General features: G+C 42.2%; 1 protein-coding gene across 1 annotated transcript in view; it reads right to left on the bottom strand.

Moving 5' to 3' along the window:
• Nampt (nicotinamide phosphoribosyltransferase) overlaps positions 1-21,275 on the bottom strand; it is a 34,982-nt gene extending 13,707 nt beyond the window's left edge. The window contains exons 1-6 of the mRNA XM_059279055.1: positions 21,080-21,275; positions 11,926-12,082; positions 9,561-9,664; positions 7,593-7,721; positions 2,425-2,583; positions 1,634-1,770 (exon numbers count right to left, since the gene is read on the bottom strand). Of these exons, the coding sequence (XP_059135038.1) occupies positions 1,634-1,770; positions 2,425-2,583; positions 7,593-7,721; positions 9,561-9,664; positions 11,926-12,082; positions 21,080-21,136 (743 nt within the window). The 5' untranslated portion in view covers positions 21,137-21,275. The remainder of the gene's footprint in view (positions 1-1,633; positions 1,771-2,424; positions 2,584-7,592; positions 7,722-9,560; positions 9,665-11,925; positions 12,083-21,079) is intronic.
• Positions 21,276-24,441: the final 3,166 nt, after the last annotated feature.

Genomic DNA, 24,441 nt, shown 5'->3' with positions numbered 1-24,441 from the left:
ATTTCCTACACTATTTCCTAGAAAGTCTAGCTTCTAGTTTTTCTATTTGCCTGCCATCAAAACAACCTAAAAGCTATTTCCAATATATCATTTGCTCAAAACTTCGGGATCTACTTCTTTCTGAAATGCCTAATTAATAGTAAACTACAACTGACTATATAACCACAGCATCTGGGAAATGGAGCAGGAGAATCCGGAGCTCAAATTACTACGTTTGAAGCCAGCTTGGGCTACATGAGACTCTGTGTTAAAAAACAAACAAACAAGCCAGCATGATGTGCACACAGTGAATGCTCCACATGAAAATGAACCTGGAGGCTCTTCATCAATTAACCTTTACCCGACTTCTCAGTCTACTTTAACATATCTGCTTCAGCTCTCATTCCCCTAGAGCATATATACACTCCTCATACATACACTCCTCATACATACACTCCTCATAATGCTTGGCAGATAATAAGATATGAAAAAGTACTACTCAAAAATGCTCAATCAAATTTTATTATTCCCTTAAGAAGTCAAGATTTCACACACTGTCTCTATAAAAGCTGTTTTGATCCTGTCAGTGCATTCCTTGAGACTACTGTGAACACTTCTTTATATAAAAGTTCTTAGCAGAGCAGACTCTTACTAGTGAGGGGGTCAGCTTTATATCTTTCTGTCCCTCGCAGCACCCAGCAGATGGCCTTGCACACCAAAGGTGGTGAGCTAAAATGCATCAGAGTGACAAAGCTGAGCTTGTTCTATACTCAAACATATAAAGAACTTTAAGCATTCCTGAATGACTGTAGTAAATGGGTCTAAGAACCAGAAACAAGGATTGACATATACTTACTACATATCATGTTTACTTTCTTTTCTTCTGTCTTTTTTGGTTTTTTGAGACAGGGTTTCTCTTGCTGTTCTGGAACTCACTCTGTAGACCAGGCTGGCCTCAAACACAGAGATCCACCTGCCTCTGGCTCCCAAGTGCTGGGATTAAATGCATGTACCACCACTGCCCAGTTACACTATTTACTTTGAATAAAGGGACTCTAGAACCAGACAGGCTGCAACCTGGATTATAATTTCCTAGTGTACCTTGAGATGGTTTAGTAAGAGTAAGTAAACACAAGAGAATCAGAACACCCCCCTTTCTTTTCCATTAAAATGGCCTACTTATCTAGAATTGAAAACACTGGGTCCAGACAATTTCCTGGGCAAAGGTAGGGAGATCACAAAGAAAATCGGGGGAAAGTAACCAGTACTTACAGTGTTTCTAGACTTCACTAATGAAGAAAAAGCTATCTGCATATACAATGCAGCAAATAAAAAACCATTCCTTAAAATAAAACCAAGTGTTGGGAAATGTGCTTCAATTCTTTTACTAGAGTGGTTCAAAATCCTAGCCCTGCCTGATAGTAATTAATCTTTATAAAAAGTGTAAGTTCTCAGTTTGTACTGTTTATTCCATGAAAGTTTATTTAGCATCTGGCTCTGTTGTCAAGTAAGGTGTTGCTGAGTTACACATAACAAATTCAAACCAAGTTTTAGAAAGCAATTTTGTTTGTTTGCAGGGCCAGAGAGGATCAGAGGCCTTGTGCATGCAAGGCAAGATTTCAAATATTTAACACGAGAACAGACTCAATTTTACCTGTGCTCTGCCGCTGGAACAGAATAGCCTGGAACAGGATCTTTTGTTCCGTAGTATTTTTTGATTAGAGCAATTCCCGCCACTGTATCTGTTCCTTTGAAGTTAACCAAATGGGCCGAGGCTCCTACGCCAGCAGTCTGGAAGATCAACCACAAACCAAAATTCAAACAGGAGCTAACACCTCATCTGTCTCATCCCATTCCCCATTGCAATTGCTTTACTCCACACTCGTGCTGCACTTGTTCGTCTACCCCTCCACCTAATACATAAAGAACCGGAACGAGTATTTAGAGGTATATTCCATGTAGTGAGACAACATACAGTAGGTATTTAGTTACCTGTTGACTAAGACTCCAGAGTTGCAAGAAATGGCCTACTTAAAGCAAGTTCAGTCCAGTGATATTCTGAGAAGCTGGCAGTGGCCTCTCACCTTGGTTTGGATGAGAAAGCTCCCTATAGACTCAGACATCCCCAACTCACGGTGGTGTTTTGGGAGGTTTAGGAAGGGCAGCCTTGCTGCAGGAAGCACGTCATTGGAAGAGGCTTCAAGAGTTGAAAGCCCCATGACACTTCTGGTTTTCTCACTCCGCTGCATGCCTGCATTTGAAAATGTGAGCTCTTGGCCTCCTGTTCCTCCTGTCACACCTCTGCCTCCCTGCCATGATGGGCTCTCATAAACTTTCTTCTGTCTGTTGCTTTTGATAATGATGTTTCCTCACAATAACAGAAGTGGCTAATGCACCCACCAAGAATTCACATTTTATTCTATGAGATTCATTTTGGTTTCTTACCTCTTGCGAAGAGACTCCTCTGTAACCAAAATCATGTAGCTTGTATTCCAGACCATCTAAATTACCAGAAGTTTCTAACAAGTATTTGGCCAATATTTTCTTCTGCTCTCTCGAATTTGTGGCCACTGTAATTGGATACCAGGACTGAACAAGAATAGTCTGTAACAAAAAAATTAACTGCATTATTAACATAAAATCTGGGTTCCTTCTGGGGAAATCATGGCTTACTTCTGGACTTAGAAAGCTATCAGCTCTCAGGAAAAGGGTGCTCACTGCGGATGCAGCCACTGTCCAACTGCTGGAAGCAGCAGAGCTAAGCGAGACTCTAAGTCTCAGACAGACAACTCGAAACAAAAGCTTTGATTCAAACTTCAATTGGCCATGGACGGGCAGGTTAACACTTGATGCCAAGACCACGTCACACTGTCCTAAAGGCCTCAGCACTTATTCTTGATTCCTTTACTTGTGTGGGCCAGCACCAAGTGAGCCTATGAACCAGCCCTGACTTACAGACTCTGAGAAGTACCTATTTAGAGCAGTCATGACGTTAGTCCTTTAGACCGACTCGGTTCTAGCAGTGTTATCTGTGACAGCAGAGACCCATGATTACATCCTTAGCTTTACAAAACTGTCGGAAGAAAGCCATGGGAAGTGTCTATGTGAGGAAGTCACTAGTGCTTAGGCTTGGGAATTCACTGCTTCACTCTAGGATGGTAAATCTCCATTCTTCCTTTCTATGCCTGATGGTATATTATCAGAAGCAGCTTCCAATCTACGTTAGAAAAAGCTAAGATATCATTACTAATGATATCTGAGCTGGATCAAAAAGATAGTTCATTTCTGATACAAATTTTATCAAGCAAAATTTTATAAACTTACTAAACATAAGCCAAGTGATCAGTAAATGAAACCAATGGAAAGAGATTATTTAATCTTAGACATGACAATTGGCTCATCTAAAAAGCAAACTACTGTGGCTTTAGATTGCTGTGGTTGAATCAAAATGGCCCTCCAAGCTCCTCGCCTCATCCCTTGGTTCTGGGCTATCCCGTGATCAGTCATGTCTCTCTGTCTCTCTCTTTTACCAAATCAAAGTAGTAATCAGATTACGTGACTTCCACACCCAGTTTCAAGGTCTTGAAGCTTCCTACACTGGTTTACTTAGAGCTCCTGTGCAGTAAAGCACCCTTGATCTGTAAGAGCCAACAGTTTTAGCTAATGAAGTGAAGGTTTCAGCATGAGGCCATGGGAGGCTGCCCAGCTTAGCTGAATGTATTTAAATCCAAGCAAGACCCACTGAGGAACATCTGGGGAACCACACAACCATGGGGAACGGAGTTGTGTGAAGCTACTGTCTGGGAACAGCTGTTAGACAGAAGAGCTACCGCAACTCTCATCTCTGACACATCTCTTAAAATTCCTCTTTTGACCGCACTGCCCATCACGAGCCTCCTAACTCTGAAGTGTTAGCCTGTGGCCTGCACCTCACACTGTCACTGGATGTCACTCCAGTGCGAGCTTCAGACAGGTTCTACCATCCTTACAAACTAATCAGTTACTTTCAATGTCTAGATCCAAGTCAGCCTTGAACTTGCCATCCTCCTGCTTGTCTAGCTCCTCACAAACTTTAATTACCATCTACTTCCTGCAAGGTATGGGAAGGAATGGCCGTTCAAACAGAATTGAGGGCTTCCACGATCTTGCCACATTTACCACCTTAAACACTTCTCTCTCACTGCAGCTCTCATTTTCAGACTGCAGCCTCTGCTCAACCACGTGACACTCCCTCAGTTCTGCCATCCCCTTATCGAAAGCCCCCCCCCCCCCGCCCCGCCCCAATTGTATGATTCCTTGGACAGAATTACCCATTCTTCTGGTACCAACTCAGCATATATTTTTCATGATATTCATGCTTAGCTAACAAACTGCCACTCTCCCATAGAGGGCCTTAATAAGGTATATCTTACTCTAATTTTTGTGCCAAGCACCTTGGTGGGTGGTGGATGGATATTTAAATCACACTCACTTGCTGCATCAAATTTAATCAGCTCTACATTTGTTTGTTTTCTAGAGTCTCACTATGTAGCCCTGGCTGGTCTCAAACTCAGGAGTGCTGTGACTAAGGGTGTTGACCACCGTTCCCAGCCATCTCTGTACTTTAGCTCAGTTGTCAGTTTTCTCCAAGAGTATGACAAACCTGAGACCCTCCAGTTGTGTTCTAGCGCAGAAGACTGACCTGACCCCCCAAAGGAGGGAAAGCACTGTCAGACACAGCGCTCCTTTCCACACGCCAACAAAACCAGCTTAAGTCACGCTACTGTAACCACTCCCCTTTACAAAAGACACTAGAAGCAGAAGAAGCAAAGTGGAGAGGAGGCAAGTTAATTCAGGTCTAATGAAGCAGTGGGCCTTGATGGTAACTTTTCCAGATAGCAATATGCCCACACATATCAAGACAGTTTTTAGCTTTCCTTTCAGAGGCGCTTATTACAGTATCACTTACACAACTGAAATGGTGTGGCTAGTCACCTATCTGCTCACTTGGCAGGCCTCAGTTTCCCCACCTTTAAAATGGCATTTCATCAGTATTATCTTTTAATAGCATCTTTTAGTACCAGAAAGGTTTCACTGTTTGTTGGTCAGAAGGGAGTGTCTGGTCTAATGTGCTTGCTCCTTAGCCCTCTGTATGCCCAAGACACTTTGCAGAGCTCCTGTGTTTTACGGAATATTTGTTTAACTATGCAAAGATGTGTTGCTGTTTTACCTTGCCTGCCTAAGGCACTTGACTGATCTAATAAAAAGGAGAATGGCCAATAGCAAGGGAGGAGGTACAGACGGAGCTTCCTGGCAGAGTTAAGCAGGAGAGAAATTTAGGCTTGGGGAAGAAAGAAAGGGAGACGACAGGAAATGAGCAGGGCAGCCAGCCAGACAAGGAGGAAGCAGGAAAGCAGGACATACAAAAGAAAGAAAAGTAAAAGGCTCACAGGGAAAATGGAGATGAATAGAAACAGGTTAAATTAAGTTAAAAGAGCAAGTGGGACAAGGCTAAGCTAAGGCCAAGCATTCATAATTAATAATAAGCCCCCCTATCAGCCCAAAGTAAATTCCAACTACATGTGGCCTTGCAAGCTTTCTGCATGGTTACTGGAGAAAGGAACTCAGATCCTCACACTGGTGCAGCCAATACTTTTACCACTGAGCCATCTCCATAGCCCCATATGTTTAATAATTTTTAATTAAAACTGGTATTTATCAAGAGGGAGAGGAATAAATGCTAATTATGTATTGTTAACCATCACTCTAAGCTGTCAGAATTTTTTTTTAACTTTGTGGTTTCTTAGTAAAATATACCAAAGACAACAACAGTCATTAAATAACCACTTTCAGAAGAGGATAAAGGAAAACTCTTAAAGGGCAATGTGAAGTAGTAACTATTTAATCACTTTTTTTCCTTTTCCATTTTTCAAGTGTGTGGAGTATGTGTGTGTGCACGTGCATATGGATACGTGAGCTTCATGCTGGGAATCATTCCGGATTGCTCTTCCATCTTACTCATTGAGACAGGTCTCTCAATCAAACCCACAGCTAGTCTCCCTGGCCAGCTTGCTCTGGAGATCCCTCTCTCTCTGCCCTCCATGGCTGAAATTAGAGGTGGGCTAGCATTTACATGGGTTCTTGGGTCATGTTTCCAAGACTGTAAGTCAATCACTTTAACCGCTATGCCCTTCCAGCTCCCATTTCCCTACTCTTTACCCACCTTTGGGGACACCCAACTAGTCACAGGAGGCAGGACTCACTAAAAGTGATCAGTGTGCTTCTTGTTAGAGATTTTGGCTTTGAAGAGAAAAATGCTAGTCTGAATGTACTGAGACAGTGTGTTAAGAACTATTCTACTACAAGGTGGAGGATATAGTTCAGTGTAACAAATGTGTGTTTAGCTTGTGCAAGGCCCTGTGCCCTGGGTTCTATCAATAGTACCACCAAAACCAAATCTCCCAAACCCTTCTCCTATTCTTGTGTTTTTATATTATCCTTTCAAAATCAAAATCTGCCAATACAAAACTAAGATTTGTTGTCATTTACTTCATTCAGTTTTACTATACAGTACAGACCAATCAAAACTTCTATTTTAGCTGACTGTACCTTTTCCCCGAGCCTATTTTAGCCCTGCTCTTAGCTGATGGCACATCCAAAGCCCAAGAGCATTTTAAACTCTGCCACCTTAGTGAAATGTATTTCAAACATATTCTCGGGTCTTCTTTATCCAAATCTTATTTCAAGCAGTATAACAACGAATTACTTTCATCAACACTGAAATGCTGTTGTTGACTACGTAAACACCACTCAGCGACATGCCGCTTCATTGTTGCTTGCTAGGTCATTTCCTCCACAGATGCACTGCATAGTAATCCATCAAGAAGCTAGAGATCACATTATCATCAAAACCGTGACTATGACAATGTGGAACCACTTACAGATACATGTAAAGCAACCCAAAATACCTACTACATATGTGCCCTTGTTTTAGATTTAGAAATTAAACAGTAGGAACACAGAATGTCTGTATTTAGGTTAGAAGCTGAAAAATTCATTGAAAAAATCAGTGAATGAACTGACTCTTACTGCAACAGAATGTCCAACAGAAGCCTGCAGTGATTACTTGCCTGATTTTGCTCTAAGCCAGTACACACGGAGAATGTCAAGGGATTAGCTGGCCTGCTGTGGCAGCTGTTTGGGAGGCTAAAGCAAGAGGACAGCCAACTCAAGGCCTGTCTGAACCACCTAGTGAGACCTTGCCTCAAGAAATTTTTTGGAAAAAAAGGGCTATAGGTGTAGTTTAGTAGAAGAGTTGCTTAGTGTGAACTAAGCCCTAGATTCTAGTCCCAGTAGTAACAAAAGAAAAAGAATTGTAGGACAGATGTCAAGTGAGCTTTAAGTAACACTCATTAGTCATCTGATTTATATAGAGTCTCCTAAAATCACATTTAACTAGAAGGATCTTAAAGATCATTTAGTTCAATTACCAGTTCACTGATGAGGAAGCTGAGACAGGAGTCAGTTGTAGATTACACAGCTTTACTACTGGTAGCAAACTTACTGGATTCCACGGTCTTTTATCGCCAACCACCACTAAAGTAAGATTTGGAATAAAAGCCAAATGCACTCACCTCAATCCAGTTGGTAAGCCAGTAGCACTCAGGGTCTGTGTTCTCCACTGTGAACAGCACGTTCCCTCTGGGGATGACAGAGCCCTCAGGAACAGCCTTTACTTCAATTGGGAGATGACCATCGTATTTCTGGCAGGAGGCAACAATATTCACTCATTCAACAGGCAATATGCAGTTGTCTGTCACAGGAAGTTTTTTTACATTTTATGGAAGCTAAATTTTTACCACTGCAGAAAGTATAGATGTTGTTAAATCATTAGCAATAATTCAGTTAGTCAGAGTATCCTGCAGCTTCTAAAGTGAATTAAAATGATTAACAACTTAGGCACCAATCCAGCTCTTTAAGTTCATGCTGTTTCTGCTAAGAACACCTACCACTTTCGATCAACACTGATCAAAATGGTACTTCCCTGACTTGTTCAGAAAGAGAAAAATTTCATTCTGACATAAGCTAAAAATATCCTACAAGCAACTTGTTCTACACAGGTTATTTTCATACATGAAAAAAAAAAAAGGAGGAAAGATTAAAGACTAGCGTGAAAGAATACATAAAGAAAAGGAAATCACTAGAAGAATTTTAAGTAAGCTTTATCTTTTTTCTGGCAAGTAGACTTTTAAACCCACCAAGACCCTGAAATCCAATACCTAAGTCTAAGTCATTGTCCTGATAACCTCGTGTCTCTGAGCACTTGGTTCCCAGATGCTGGAGCTGTTTGGGAAGGACTGGGGGTGTGGCCTTACTGGAGGAGGTGTGTCACTAGAGGTGGGCTTTTTCTCTGCCTTGTGGAGAAGGCTATAAGCCCTTAGGCACTGCTCCATCAGCTCCCTGCTATGATGGTCAAAGACTCAACTTTTGAAATTGTATGCCCCAACAAATGCTTCTCTAAGTTGCCTTGGTCATGGTGTCCTAGCACAGCAATAGAAAAGTAGCTGGGCCAGCACCTCCACTCTCTATATACAGTTAACCTTTGTCTAGAAGGCAAGTTGTTGTGGAAATCCTAGGAGTTTATGTGATTCAGAACAGAGCATTTAAATGAGAGAAAACTATGCAATGAAAAACACTGGAGGCATCATGATGTAGCAGCAGAATGCTGCTTTACAAATCCTGGTTTGATCTCAAAAGCATCTGCAAGACCTTAGGCAAGTCACTCAGCAGCCCTAGATCTGACTGTAGAACCACTAGGAATGACAGACTTAGACACTGTCCTCACAACAGACCTCACAGAATGGAGTGATGGCAAATGCACTGTGTTAGCTTGGCTGCACACTTTTTAGACATGCAAAACAGTGTGGTTAGCTGACCTTTTCAGTTACCAAGGCATAAGACTCATTTACTATAGGCATGAAAGTTACAAGTATTTCTAATTACTGTGGGTTTCATACAGTGCACGACATATTCCAATCTTAGTGTAGTGTAGTAATACAGAAACCACTAGATGTCTTTTGCCTGTGTAATTCAATTCCCAGTAATCTGGATGCTTACGACATTATAGTAAAGTGAAAAGCAAGCATCAACTCTAAGGATCTACATCAAACTACTCTATTTGCTGAGAGAAAGTTCCCAGAATTATGTGGTAATGAACTCATAGCATCTACTTTCACTTGAGAAAGTTAGAAATAACGTTTGAAACTGCCAAGTGACCATATCCTTTAAAAATTATTAGTGTATCTCCATTTTCTAAGGTGTATTTTCCAGAAATGTATTAAATTATCTTTCAAAAAATGAGTTATTTTAATTCTAAATCACATACATAGCATATTACGTAGGTCTACTATAAACTATCTTAGTGATTCACACTACAGAGGGAAACCAAATGTTATTTAGTTTTTGTAAGAATACCTAAAAATAACCATTACATTCAGATCAACAACAAAAAGCTTTAGTTGAATTTTCTATTCAAATTCTATGGCAAGAAATTTTGAATTAAACAAAAACCAAAACAGGTAAAAAGTGACAGCCATTTTTACCTCAAGAATGTAGTTCCATCCCCTTTCATTAAACACATCGTCTTGGAAATGTTCTTTGTACACTTCTTTGGCTTCCTGGATTTTCTCTTTGGTCACTACTTTACCTGGAAGGACACACAGGTCTTGTTTACATTCTGTGAATTGCTGAGTCACCACAGCAATGTCTTGTTTATATTCTGTGAATTGCTGAGTCATCACGGCCATGTTTTCAGCTCTCTCACCCCTTTATATTGAAAAGTACAGAAGGATGAACGAGATTCACCAGGTCAAGAGCAGATTCAGAAAAGAAACGTGTACTTCCAGGGCTCATTCTAAGCATGAATGTTCATTATTTTACAAGCACAGGAGCAGTCAAACACAGTGGCTCACACTCATAAATGAAGCACACAGGAAGTCAAAGCAGGAGGGTCCTGAATTCTGAAGCCAGTCTGGGTTACATGGTGAGACTGTCTTGAAAAACTAAAACAAGCAAGCAGGTAGAGAACAGAAAGTCACTTGCGTAGACAGCATCAAACAAACAAAACTCATCTGCAGTGCTGTTAGATATTCCTTCATCTTTTCTTCTACAGTGAGGACAAGGGTACAGCACCTACTGACAGGGTGACACACAGCTACTTAGAAACACTGGCCTAGAGTAGTCTTGTAAACTACGGCAATGTAAAAACTTCTGAATGTACAAGAGTCACAAGTTAATTCAAAACCAAACATGTAATGAATTCAAAGTTTTTCAGCAATGTTCACTTGTGCTGGATCATGAAACAGCATCCAGTTGGGTCTGAACACACACATGTGCACTTTGCATGCTGTCACACGATGCAAAGTCAACAAATGCTGCCTAAAATACCCTGCTCAGCTTCAAGACTACTGTCTGTTACAAACTGCAGTACTTTTACTGTGTGTACAAAATTCTCTGCTCTTATAGAAACACAACGGTTTAATCACAGAAAACTGACTTTTAGTGTTTTCCTTCTGTCACTCCTAAGTATGTAGTTTAAGCAAATGTATGTTTGTACTCTACTGTGTTAACAATGCTTGATTTTAAAAACTGCTGTTTAAGTTGCTGATTTGAGTTTCATAAAAAATTGTCTATGCATTTTGGCTTTGAATTAGAATTCCCATCAATTATGAAATGGCCCTAAACACACTTCTGCCATTTGTACTACAGATTTATATGAAAGGGCAGTTTAATCATTGTCAAAATAAGCAATATATATTAATGTTTAGTCTTTAATAAAAGATAACATCAGATGTATTATGAAGTTAATGTTTGCTTGGTATATCTATTTTATATACTTATATACTCAGGATTGTGTAAAAACTCCTCAGGTCAAGAAGGGATTCCCAATGGCAAAAGTTTAAGAAGCCGTAGCCTAAAGCAGGCAATCAATGCAACACACACACACACACACACACACACACACACACACAATAACAACTTATATATAATAATTTCCAAAGTTATAGAACTGGATAAAAACTTATGATCTATCTTAAGAAATCAATATTAATTAGTATATTTATTTAAAATACCCTGTGCAGTCTCTTTCCACACAGTAGGACCTTTACACCTGGCTGGGTTTTCAGTAATGCAGCATGTATGACCTATCTGACCCTAAAATAACTATCATTTGCATAAAATTAAACTTAATCTGTACTCAACTGAAATTATTTTTGTTTAAAAAATGTCCAGATGTGTAAGGTCTTTGGAACTGATTCCCTGCCTAGAAACTCCATTACAAAATATACTATTTAAATGGCCTCAACAAACAACCAACCCACCCCTGAAAATTAGATTTCCTGTTTTAAAATTCATCTTAGAACTAAACCCACTGTTGTAAATAGTTTTGAAAAATGAAACTGTTAAGGCACGTCCAAAGCAATATAAAAATATTCTAGTTAAATCTACCACAATTCAAAATGAGTTTCAGGACCAATAATAAATCTCTTGCTCCGAGTAAATGGCTAAGTCTATCAGTAAACAAGAATGGCCTCTGAATATTACTGACTGTCCTAAACTTTCTTTGGAAATTCATCAGTTTCAGAAAACCTATCTCTAACTGAAAACATCTAACACAGAAGTGTAAACACTTGGGAGGCTGAGGCAGAAGACTGCTGTGAATTTGAGGACAGCCTGAGCAACTCACCTAGTTTAAGGCCAGCCTAGGCTACAAAGTGAGGTCTTGTCTCAGACAAAACAAAACGAAACAAAACTTTCCAAAACAACTCTTAAAGTGGTGATCAAATATAATTAAATATCAAAATTAGACTACTCAAAAGGTTACTTCAAATAACAGAACATAACAATACAGAAAAGATAGGAAGCCACATAAAAGCAATGTTTTAAATGTACTGGGAAAAGCAATACCTTTTAAGTACTTATTAAGAATGTACTGCAACCCATAAAATACTGTTTCCTCGTATTTCACCTTCCTTACTTTGGCGTTTTCTGTCTTCTTTTCACGGCATTCAAAGTAGGAATAAACTTTGCTTGTGTTGGGTGGGTATTGTTTATAGTGAGTAACCTATACAAAGAAAGACACCTTCATTAGGAAATACTAAGAGTATAATTGAAGCACAGTAGACAAGTCTTCAAATTATCCCAAATCAGACTGTTTCTTACTTGCTATTGATCAACCTCCCTACCCTGGCTGCATACAACACAATCCTGCCAATAATTCCTTATCTTTCCATCAAAACAAAAGTGACTGAAGAGGTTATACTTAAGTGGGTTCAAAGGCCTTAGGGTGGAAAGTCTCCACTTGGTCTTAGGGTGCAGCCCTTTTTGGTCTGAGGTACACAACCATATGAAACAAGCCAAGGCAGCTGACTCAGACAGGTTGTGTGCACTTTTTTGCTTTTTGTGAAATGTTTGAGACCGGAGGTACTTCAGATTTGGGATTTTGGGGTACTTAACTATACTTGTATTTTGGGGATAGGACCTATCTACCTGAGGGAAATACTTTTACCTTTTTGTGTGTATGTTTGTGTGGTGTGTGTGCATGTGCATGCATGTGTATGGAGGCCAGAGGTGGATTTCAGGTCTTCCTGAGTCACTCTTCATTTTATTTTTGAGACAGGATCTCTTATCAAACCTGGAGCTCGTTAATTTGGCTAGGTGAGCTGGCCAGCAAACCCAGGGGTCCCCTGCCTCTGCCTTGGCTGTACTGGCATTGTAAGCACCTGCCAACATGGCTGCTTTTCCTGTCAGGTGCTACAGATCAAACTCAGGTCCTCCGGCTTCTGCAGTGAGCACTTGACTGACTGGGCCATCTTCCTGGCCTCCAGATTTTGACAGTGACTGGTTTTATGAGGTCAGGTTTGGAATTTTGCCCATGACATCCATGCTTAAGAAGTTCTGAGTTTTGGATCAAGAATCCTCATCCTATTCCACAGCTATCTAATGTGCCGAGTGTGGTAATAGTCAACATCTTCTCATAACCACTTCTTTATGCAATCACGAGGCACTGAGGAGGAGCTCCTGACGGCCACAGTGTTCTACAGAAACCTGGATGAAAGCAACAGCAGCGGCAAACGAAGGAGGAAAAGCAGACAGCAGCTGTTTCAGGTGCTGGGATGCCTCAGCAGGTCCAGGGGCTTGCTGCTAACAAACCTGACGACCTGAGATCAATCCCTGGGACACATGGGGTAGGCGAGAACAGATCCTCCATGCCATTCTCTGACTTCTAAATGAGCACCATGCACACATGTCCCTACATACATAAATATAAAATGTAGTAAAACATTTAAAAACATAAACGGAGCCCATTTTATTTTCCAAATTGCCTCCTAATTGAATAGTAAGTTCCTACTAGATCTCTAAACTCATGAGTTTAAAAACAGAAAAGCCTTTTATCACAATTTCTATTCTATGAATTTGCTAAGAGCCCCTGTCAAAGACTTTCCAACTTCCATTTGAAAAACAAGTTTATTCACTAGACTTTCAATTTCACTGTAGTGTTTTTGCCACATAAAGGCAACTGTATAAATAAGGCATTGATGTGTAAACTTACACATCAATGCCTAGAGGAGTAGTGTGTGTCTGCACAGTGGTAAGAACAGAAAAAGGAACTTTAAAATTTAAGGTACAGGGTAAATTACAGCCACGGTGGACTAGCATCACGGGTGACCACAGTCCACACCATGTTTCCCATTAAGCTATGATTTCAAGTTTAGGAAAGCCAGTGTTTCTTTGGCTGCACAACCTCAATCTCAGTGAAGCTGGTCTCTACCTACAGACTCTTTATAGCTTAGCATTAGCATTCTAAAATAAATGTATGTCCACGGCTATTTCTGAAGGACCATCCTCTGTGCTTCCTTCCCAGTGAGGCATGCTTGGAGCGTCCCTTCTGCTGCCCACAGGCAAAGGTGTGTGGGTAAACCTCCAGAGTGACATGGACTTGGAGGGCCCAGGTCCTGCAGGTCTGCAGCTCCTTGTTAGGCACAGATAAAAACAACAACAACCCAAACCCAAACCAAACAAACAAACGAACCCCCCACCCCCGCAAATAAAAGGCACAGGCACCCTGAGCACAACGCAGACACTTTGGACTTTAAAGATTGGAAGTCATGGACTGATCACTGTCAGTTTTAGGAAAGCTACAAAAACCAGTGAGAAAGCTAATACAGAACTCACAGTAATTAAACCTATTTATTGTCTACCACAGTGCAAAAAAACAAACAAACAAAGAAAAAAACCCACCCAAGTTAGGTATATTTATAAATAATATTTCAGTACAAAAAAGAAAACCCATGCCGGGTGGCAGTGGCACATGCCTTTAGTCCCAGTGCTCAGGAGGCAGAGCCAAGTGGATCTCTGTGAGTTCAAGGCCAGCCTGGGATACAGAGTGAGATCCAGGACAGGCACCAAAAACTACAGAGAAACACTGTCTTGAAAAACAAAAAACAAAAAACAAACAAAAACCCGCATTTAAAATATACCCAAGATGTATGTAAAAACAACATCAGTCTTCCAACCTAGTAATTTCAGTTTTTTAGAGAAACTTAGGTATTGAGGTAGGAGAAAGGTAAAAACTGAAATACAGGTCTGGATGACACAGTGCAAACTTTATAAAATTCAGGTTCACAGCTGTGTTTCACAGCATCCACCTCAACCTCAACCTGAGTCAGTTCTGATCTTTACAGTTCATTTAACACTGTATCTTCTACCAGAATTTACAAGTCTGTAAGGCAGGCTGGAGGGTGAATCAGTGGATAAACACTTGCTGCATGAGGACCATTGGGATCCCCAGCAGCCATGGAAATGCAGGTAGGTGTGGTGGCCCAACTGCAATCCCAGCATGAGAGGTCGAGACAGGGTCCACAGAACAAAGTAGCTAGCTAGGACTAGCCAAACTGTTGAGCTCTTGGCTCAAGGGGAGACTGCACCTCAATATACTATTTTGGAGAACAATTAAGGAGGAAGATAGCAGACATTAATCTCTGGCCTATACACAATGTCTGTACGATCTGAATAGCCCAGAAGCATGCAAACACAAATACACATTCTACGTACATAAAAATATACCACAAGGCAAATTAATTACTTTTCTGAGAAGTCCAAAGAGTCAAAAGTTGAATGGAAATATCTCTAACTCATTTAACTCCACCAGGGCCTAAAAGTATAATAAAAATTTTTCATCATACCAATGAAGTTATACTTCTGTAAAATAACATAGCTTTAAAATTTAAAGCCCTTAATTAAAAAAAAGATTTCTTTATTTTTATTTATGTGTATGGATGTTTTGCCTACATGTATGTCTGTGTACCACATTCATGCTATGCCTGAGGAGGCCAGACAAGGGCCGAGTCACCATGTGGGTGCTGGGAACTGAACCTGGATCCTTTGTAAGAGCAGCCAGTGCTCTTTACAGCTGAGCCATCTCTTCATCTATAAACATTTATTCTTTAAAGCTTTTGTTTAGGGTGCATTTTTTAATAGTGCTTTAACACCGGCTTTTGCCTAAATATTCAGAATGTTTTCTATGTTAAAAAAAAGATACCATTTAAAACACAAAGTTTCATAGGCTGTGAATTAGAAATGAACCGTATTCTACAATTTTAAGAGAAATTAAAAAAGCAGAGTTTCTTAGCAAATATTCTAAGCATTAGGTCTAGCTTTACTAGTTTGCTGCCCTCTTTATTTTCTGCTAAAGTGGTCACTGACCCTTCAACACAAAATGGGATATGACGTAACTTCAGACAGTTTATTCACAAACACATGACCTGTTAGTTTCATGTGCCAGGCTTACTGTTTCAGATGCTGAGGGGAGAAAGTAAAATAGGCTGATGTGGTCCCACTTCTTACAGGGCTAATGAGAAGGGCAAGAGAAAAACAATACTCAAAGTAATTGCTGATTAAGATGGACACTATGAAAAATCAGGACAGGACAGAGGGGACCTGGCAAGTATCTCTAAAGGGAACTGGGGAGGTTTCTCTGGGTGGTGACATGTAAACAAGATTCAAATGAGAAGACAGGAAACTCGTTGGCATAAGAGACAGTACAGAATAATGGCCAGCATAGTTGGTCCTTGGAACGGGTAAGGTCAGAACAGGTAAGATCATCCGTAGGCACAGGTGCCGAGAGCAGCTCCCTGTGTGTTAAGCACAATGGAAGTTATTATGTTTTAAGTTGAGGGAAATATAACCTGATTTGTATTTTCTGATGCTGGAGACTGAATACAGGCTCTTACATATGGTCAGTACATGTTCTAACACTGAGCTACAACTCCTAGCCCCTCCTCACAATCTCAGACTGAAGTGTGTGCCACACACACACACAATAATATGAAACAATCAATCTGGCATAGGGGACTATGTATTACGGTGCTCAGAACAGAGCCAGGAATTAAGAAGCCACTGTGCACAACCAAGTCAGGTGAGAAGACACCTACCAAATACTTTTGGAGCTAAAGGAGAATTAGAACTGGATGTCATGAGATGATACAGATACCTCCTAGAGGCTGGCTTGAGCTCTTTGGGTTATCAATAGTACAATTTAAGCCAGGGATAGTGAGTGGCACACACCTGTGACCCCAGCACTCAGGTAAGGAAGGAAGACTGCCTTGAACCGAAGGCCAGCCTGGGCTACTTAGAGAATACCAGGCCAACCAGAGGAACACAGAAAACCCTACCTCAGCTCCTCCTCAAAGGAAAGGTTCCATTTATTGAGTCAATGAAGATTATGGAAGGAATGAACGGGAAAATTAAGAGCTCAGTCTTCAATGTTAAGCAACACTAATAAGTTTCATATGCTTGAAATTAAGTGTATGACAAGGAAGTTCTTGAATCCTGTTAATTTCTGCACTGCTTTGATTTCTATTGCTAGAGAAAATGATATGCAATTCTTCACATTCCTAGGCAATTGTTCCCTGAACTGGCAGGGCTCTCCTATGGCTAATACAGCCCTGTGAGGAACACAGAAGGCTATGAAAATAGCCTTTTAACAGAACTTCATTCCACTTGCCTTCTTGAAGAAAAGGTAAGCTCAGGGACTGGAGATGGCTCAGTGGTTAAGAGCACTGGAGTTCGATTCCCAGTACCCACATGGCAGCTCACAACTGTCTGTGATTCCAGTTCAAGGGAATCCAGAGGCACCCAGCACACATGTGGGACAGAGACATGCATGGAGACAACATAGCCATACACATAAAAAGAAAAAAAAAAAAAGCTGCTACAGTGCTTTTAAAATGATGAGGTGCTACACAATAACTTTCAATGCCTAGAACAGAAAGGTTCTAGCCCCGTTTTAACAAGGGTGAACTTTCTCCAATGTCAGCCAAATAACTGCATCAGTACATTCCATTCTCCAGGGTCTACCCTTGTCCTACTACGACAGTGGGGCTGGGGCTGGAGGCATACATAAGGTCAACAGAATCCTCCTGGGGGAATTAGGTATAGTTTTCTCCAGATTAGGTTGACCTGATGGCTTCTCAAGATCTTTCCTCCCAAATTGTTATCACTTGTATTTTTAACTGGTAATAAATAATTAAGAACCAAGATTTAAAATACAATGGGATGACGTATCGAAGGCCACAGATAAGTTACATTATCTGTGCAATACATATAGCATAAGAAAAGGATCCACTAGCCCCATCCCAGCTGACCTCTGTCTTACTACAGCAAAATTTTTATCTGGTTCTCCTGCTTTTCAGGAGTTTTTATGGTGTGGGAAGCTCTGGGAATTTGCTGCCACAGAAAATAACTTGTTGCTATTTAGCTCTGAAGCATAAACTACTTCATAAATACTTGCAGGAGTTGGTTCTCTCTTTCCACCACATGGCTCCCCAGCTGATGCAAGCCGCCAGGCTTGGTAGCAAGCATCTTTAACTGAGGTTGTCAGCCCTACTGTTTGATTTCTATTGTCCAAGTTTCCCCCAGAATTTATAAAACTTATTTGAAGGGACTCACCATGTAACCAAGGATGGCCTCCTCCTACCTCTTCTTCCTCGGTGCTAAGATAATAGAGGTATGTCACTATGACTGATACATATATGTCTTTAAGGATACATCAGGAAAAAAATGCAGAACCCCTGCTCATTGATAAGCTCTGGTGCCAGGGGTCCACGTTCCTAACCTTCTCTCAGAAGCACTAGAGAGGCAATTACAAAAAACGAGAGCCAGTGAGAGGAAAACACTGTAAGTTCCAGGCAGAACTAACTTGGTCATATGATTCCCCTCTCTCTAAATCTCTTCTGCAATAATGTTCAACTTCCTGTGTTCCTCAGCCACGGGAGAACACAACAGCTGACAGCTTCATCACTGAAAGGAAGTTAAGCAGCTCTCTGAGTTGTCTCTAAAATCAACCTTTCTCCACCCTGGGTTGTAAGATACTGTTGTTCTCCTCTCTGTTGCTCCATCATGTACTAATGCTGAGTTCTAGATAGCTGGCCTAGGGGGCCCCTGAGAAGCAAGTTACCCTGGCAGCACATTTCAGTGGTATGATGGTACCTGAACATCACTGAAGGACTACTTTTGTGTATCCTGTCTTTTCTAGCCACAGCACAAACGACAATGTCTTCTGCTAATCTGCTAGAGATAAAATGTTGAAAAATGTTAAAACTGTTCTCTGCTGATGTGTACAGTTTTGTGGAATTTCTATGTGGGACAGAAGAAAAGCATCTTTTACTGCTTCCCAGCTATTTGGAAACTGACCATCCCAGAGGTAAGCTAAAAAAGAAAAACCATGCCTCCTTTACAGGAAAGTCCTGAATGTAACCCAACCAGTGCAATGACTAGATTGGCTCACATCCATCTTCCCTAGCTGGGTTAGTAAATGTCACTAAAGCTAGGTGGGAAACTGTGTCTTAAGCTATTCTGAAAACACAAATTAATCATTAAAGATGTAGGAGTAGGCCTTTTTATTTGGAAAAAGGACTCACGATGAGACTGAAGAGCTGCATCTGCCTGTGTGCTCAGTTCCTTATTACACACAATGAAATATGAGACCACAGAAGTGCAAGTGTGTTTCAAACGCTCCTCCACTGGCCCCAAGTGTTCTGCCCTTTCTTAAGGACACCCTGAAAATGTATCCCACATGTTGCTATATGCTTGGCCACTACCTCAGCTACTTTGTGGAGTTTAGGAAATGATTTTTATTCTCTTTAGTTTTAGAAGAAATCTCATCAACATCCAGCCACTCTCTTCTAAACAGCCAAGAATTTTTAAGAACTGAAAAAGAACATGTAATCATATGTAATTTCCAAATAAAAGAATTTTTGTTACTTGTAATCTCAAGTTTTAAGCATGTTTTGCTACCTCTCTACCTAAGATAAAAAGGTAAAAAATAAAGGACAAAATGTCTAATGAAAATGGGCAGAAATAAAAATTATATGCAAATTATAATCATGCAGATAAGCATGACTTGCTAGAAAGCTGGAGAGCTTTCAGATTATTCATTAAGGAAAAGCAGCTCCCAAGCACCGCCAAAACTAAACCCGTTTTACATCACTGATACTTACATACTTCTTTTTTTTGGGAACACTATATAGCTCTGGTTGTTCACTATCCACTACGTAGAGCATGCTAGCCTGGAACTCAAGAAGCCTGCCTCTCTGGCTTCTGGGTATTGGGATTAAAATAAAGATGTGCTCTCCCAAGCCTGGCCCTTTAAAAGTTTACACTTAACATCTGTCTATATTTTCCATTACATTCAGTCATTTCATACATAATGCAGTAAAATATTTGAAAATTACTTTGGGATAATTACTTACATTTTAGCAAACCACGAACGCGACTTTTCTAAAATCAACAAGGATGTCCAAAACACCTCAACTGAACTAAATCAAGTAGAGAATTTAAAGTCTTAAGTACCACAGTAGAAACTGTAACAATCTTGCAAAGGTGAATTCCACTTTAAAATTCCATCTGAAGTCGGACACGGAGGCGCACACCTTTAATCCCAGCACTCAGAAGGCAGAGGCAGGTGGATTTCTGAGTTCGAGGCCAGCCTGGCCTACAAAGTGAGTTCCAGGACAGCCAGGGCTTACACAGAGAAACCCTGTCTCGGAAAACTAAAATAAAGTAAAAATTCCATTTGAAAGACCACCTGTTGATAAATCTTGTATCTATTAAAATGAAAACTCACCTGCTTACAATAGATTACAAAGAAAGGGACAAACTAGAGTTATAAGCAAAATGGAACTCTGTGAGACACTCAGATTACAGGGTTAAAAACTAAAAAGCAAGGAGCCAAAACAAAACCACGAGCGTACTACGCCTAGTCACTACACTCAAAACCACCTCGATGCTTAAGTAAATACTAAACTTGAAAGCTAAAATTTAATTTGTTCTAGTGAGGGTACTAGTCTGACATCGTGCCCTTAAGTGTCTTGGCTAACGACACTTAACTTAAGATCAGTGCGGTTCACTTCACATAATCGTGGGGGCATTTCCTCCTCCCTTTGCTAAGGTGCATTTCAAGTGAATTAACGCAAGAGTCAAATCAATAGGCACCTGGAAGCACTGGGCCATTTCCCTCCCCACAAGTTCTCTAGGGTTAAGTTCCTTTACCTCCCGGTCTTTCACTTTCCTTTTCACAGAAATCCTGTGATGACCCTGAAGCGCCAGTACACTGGCCTCTGCAATCAGGGGCCGGCGCGTGAATGATCCCTAGGAGTCTGAAATGCAGCCCAGCCGAGTGCAAGGCTGAATCAGACGCGGTTCCCCGAGCCGGGTTTGTCCTCCACGCTGGGGCCACTGGCTGGGTGCGGGGCACGCCGCCAGGACCTCTCCCCGCGCTCCCCTGGGCAGGGACGTACCTGCCCAGCCCGGGGCCGTTACCTAACCCGCCCGATCGTCGGGCGGTCCCATGCAGTCCACCCTGCCGGGGCGCCCAGGCCGCCGGCAGCCGCAGCGTGCGCCCATCCCGCCGAGCCTCCGGCCGCGCCCCCGCCGCGGCGCAGGCCCCGCCTCCGGCCCGCGCCTCCATCCTTCAGCGGCCGCGCTGCGGCTCCTCCACCTGCCCCATCCCGCCGCCCTAGCTCCCGTCGCCCCCGGCCCGAGGCCCACACCGCAGCTCCACCTTGTACGAGTCGGTGGCCAGCAGGATGTTGAACTCGGCTTCTGCCGCAGCATTCATCTCGGGCCGGAGCGGAGGCGCCGCGCCACGAGCTGCCCGGCGCGGCTGCGAGCAAGGAGAAAAATGGGCTTCGCTGCGCTCCGTTGCTTAAGTCACCGCTCGCTCGCCGGGGGGCGGGAGAGCCGGGATCGGAGCGCGGGGAGGGGCCGGGAGGGCGGGCAGGTCCGTGACGCGGCGCCGGAGCTCACGCGCTCCCCGGCCCAGCGCTCCCGCGGCTTCCCCGGCTGGGCTCCGCGCCCCGCCCACCCCGGGGACAAGGGGCGGGGCGCGGCTGCGCGTGCGCAACGCGGGGGCGGGGCCGAGGAGGACGTGAGGCACGCGCTCTGCCTCAGCGGCGCCCGCCCCAGGCCTCCGGCCGCGGGTCACCCCAGCGCGTGACCTGGGAGCCCGCCTCCGCTCCCGCTCGGGGGCGCCGAGGGGCGTGGTCCGGTGCAGGGGGCGTGGCCAGGGCGTTCCCAGCCTTCGCCCCTCCTGCCCGGACCTTCCTCTCGTCCTACCCAGTCCCCGCTCGTCCAGGGAGTGTTGTTGGAGTCACGCCACCCGGCTGGGGCCAAGGAGCCTCCCACTGTCGTCTCCCTGTTCCCGCACGCGCTCAGTTACCTTTGTCTCCTACTTGGAGGATGGAGGAACCTTTGGTCCCATCCCTCTTGTCGATCGTGATCCTCTCTAGCTTTTCTTTTACAATCCCAGGAGCTGCGTGAGGTCTTGAGTTCCCATGCTGCCTGGACCCGCTTTCCTCCCTGCTCTGTCTGTAGCTGAGCTCTTTGATCCTTTTTGAAGGCTATTTGACTGTTCCTGCAGAAAATAGTTTGCGTCTAAAGGGGAAGGTTAAATTCAGACAATGTAGGGACAAGACCTAATTGAATCTGAAATTGCTGGGAAGTAAAAGGCGACCAGCCAAGTCTGGGTTTTTGTTTGTTTGTTTGTTTGTTTGTTCGGTTTTTTTTTGTTTTTTTTAATCGTTAAATCCTGGGAAAAAAGCTTGCAACCTCCCAAATAAGAGAAATGACGTCTAGTGACGTCATCCAACTTCCATGAAACCATCATAGTTGCAATTTTTTTTTTGCATAGAACAAATTCCATTTGCATGTTTAATAGCATTAAAAAATTCTAAGATTTGGGTTTTGTTTCTTAATAGAATATAAGTAGCAAGAGAAAATTAGTATAAATAAACAGGCACAGGCCCTTATAGATCTCATCAAGTTAGAAGCTTCCTGGAATCCATTCATCTCCAATTGACCACTGTTCTAGGCTGTTTTATGCAGAAAAAAATATAGGATTCTGATTACAAAGAAGGCTTCGTTTATGGTAGCGTTTTTTCAAAAGCAAAATTTGATTTGCAGTCTTTAAATTTTCTTGTATAAAAATAAAAAAAGCTCAAAATGTAAAAACACTAACGTTATAAGCATACTGATACTGACATTGCTAGTTAAGTTCAAGAATAATGTCTGCAGAAGTACTGTGGGCTCAATCCCACAGCAGTCTTTAGAGGAAAAGATGGCAATGAGGTTGTTATGGTTTTGATCTTAAATGTCCCTCAGAGACCTGTATAGCGTTGACTGCCAGCCTCTGAGCGGTAGTGGGGAACGCTGCAACTGGAAGAGCTGGGGTCTGGTTGGAGGCGCTTCCACAATTGAGGGATGGGAGGTATTGGAACTGTCTCATTCTTTCTCTTCTGCGAGATGCACCATGCCACCACAAGCACAAGGCAACTGTGAACTGAAGCTAAGGAACCTTCTCAACCTTCAAAGAGTTCCTCAGTGTTTGGTCGAAGCGATGAAAGCTGACTGACACAGGAATCATGTCACCAATAGAGAACCACATTGCCAAAGGTGGAATTTGGTGTGTGTGTTCTTGTGCAACTGTATGTTTAGACCAGACCAGTTTTGAATTAAATAGGGTTTAGAACTGTGGTATGAAATTATCACCAAATACAAAAACAAGTTCATTTTGAAATAGTATATACTGAAGGATAATTTGGAAGAAATATTTAGTCAGCACCTTTATTTAGTAGCATGTAAAAGATCTGACAAACATTTTCATGAATTATTGCAGCACAGATAATAAATACCCAGATTCAAATAGGTCCCTTCCGCTTTTTCAAAGTCCTGGGTCACTCTCTCAGCCTACAGATCAGCTAGTTAAGCACAGCAGATTGGGCATTAGGTTCTTGCTATGATCAAAGTGGGTGATGCGGAAAAACAGGTGATCCTGTTTTTCAGACAACCTCTGATACACTTTTGTATTTTAAGGTTGCTTCAGGTATTTTCAAACCGATGTAATTTCATCTCATTAAACAAACAAAAACAACAAACAGTGGAGAAGTAGGTGTAGATCTCTCTCCTCTCCAAACCCTATGATGGTGCTCTCCTCTCTCTCCCCATCCCTTTCAGATTCATCAGTTAGCCACAACTATCACAGAGGCAGATATAAAACAAGAGCTTCATAAAGTTAAACTTAGACCCTTTCCTTACTTAAATTGCTACGATCCTTGGGTAAAATTTATTAAATTGAAAAGTTTTGGACTAATTTATTTGGCAGAGGAGTTTTTAAGACAGTTTTTAACATTGACTCTGTTGCATGGTTATTAGTGACCACTCTTATACAGATCTATAATGAAAAAGAGCAAATGGGACAGAAAGAGATACAAAACATACAGTTTGAAAGTTGGGGCTGGTGGCACATGTCGTTAATCCTAGCACACAGGAGGCAGAGGTCAGATTGGTCTACAAAGTAAATTCCAGGACAGCCAGGGCTATACAGGTAAACCCTGTTAGGGATAGGGGTTAGGGGTAGAGCGTAGGGGATAGGGGGTATGGTTTGGAAAGAAAAAGAGCACCGGGAAATTTAATGTTTGAGCCATGGTTTATGCTGAAAGAGATCAGGAAAAATGGAATAAATGGAGTGGTGCCCCTAGGGGAGAGAACTCCCCCTTCAGCTAATTCTACAACTTGTGAAAAGGCCTAAGGAATTATCTGGTTCTAAAAAGCATCAGCAAACCATACTCATGCCAACGTAACTCAAGGAGAGGTTAAAGTTCCATCTCAAGCAGGCAGAGGAATTTGGCAGCATCAGCCACATGGTCCTGGCTTTAATCTTGAAGAGTATGGGAGTAAAGGGGTCTGAGAATCTCCCTCTGAGGTTAAGGAAAGCTGATGAGGTCAAGTGTGTGACCAAGGCACGCCTGCATGGAGGCCTAAAGAGGCCATTTCATGAAACTATGAAAGTGAAGCCTGGATTATGTTAGAGACCCCATAATGCTGGAGATGCCGGAGTAGTGGGATGTCTGCCAAGAAGAGTTGTAG

The sequence above is a fragment of the Peromyscus eremicus genome, chromosome 14 (genome assembly GCF_949786415.1).
Source record: "Peromyscus eremicus chromosome 14, PerEre_H2_v1, whole genome shotgun sequence".
Lineage (NCBI taxonomy): Eukaryota > Metazoa > Chordata > Mammalia > Rodentia > Cricetidae > Peromyscus > Peromyscus eremicus.
Note: the sequence above shows the minus strand (reverse complement) of the source record. Positions and strands in the feature narration are given on the sequence as shown.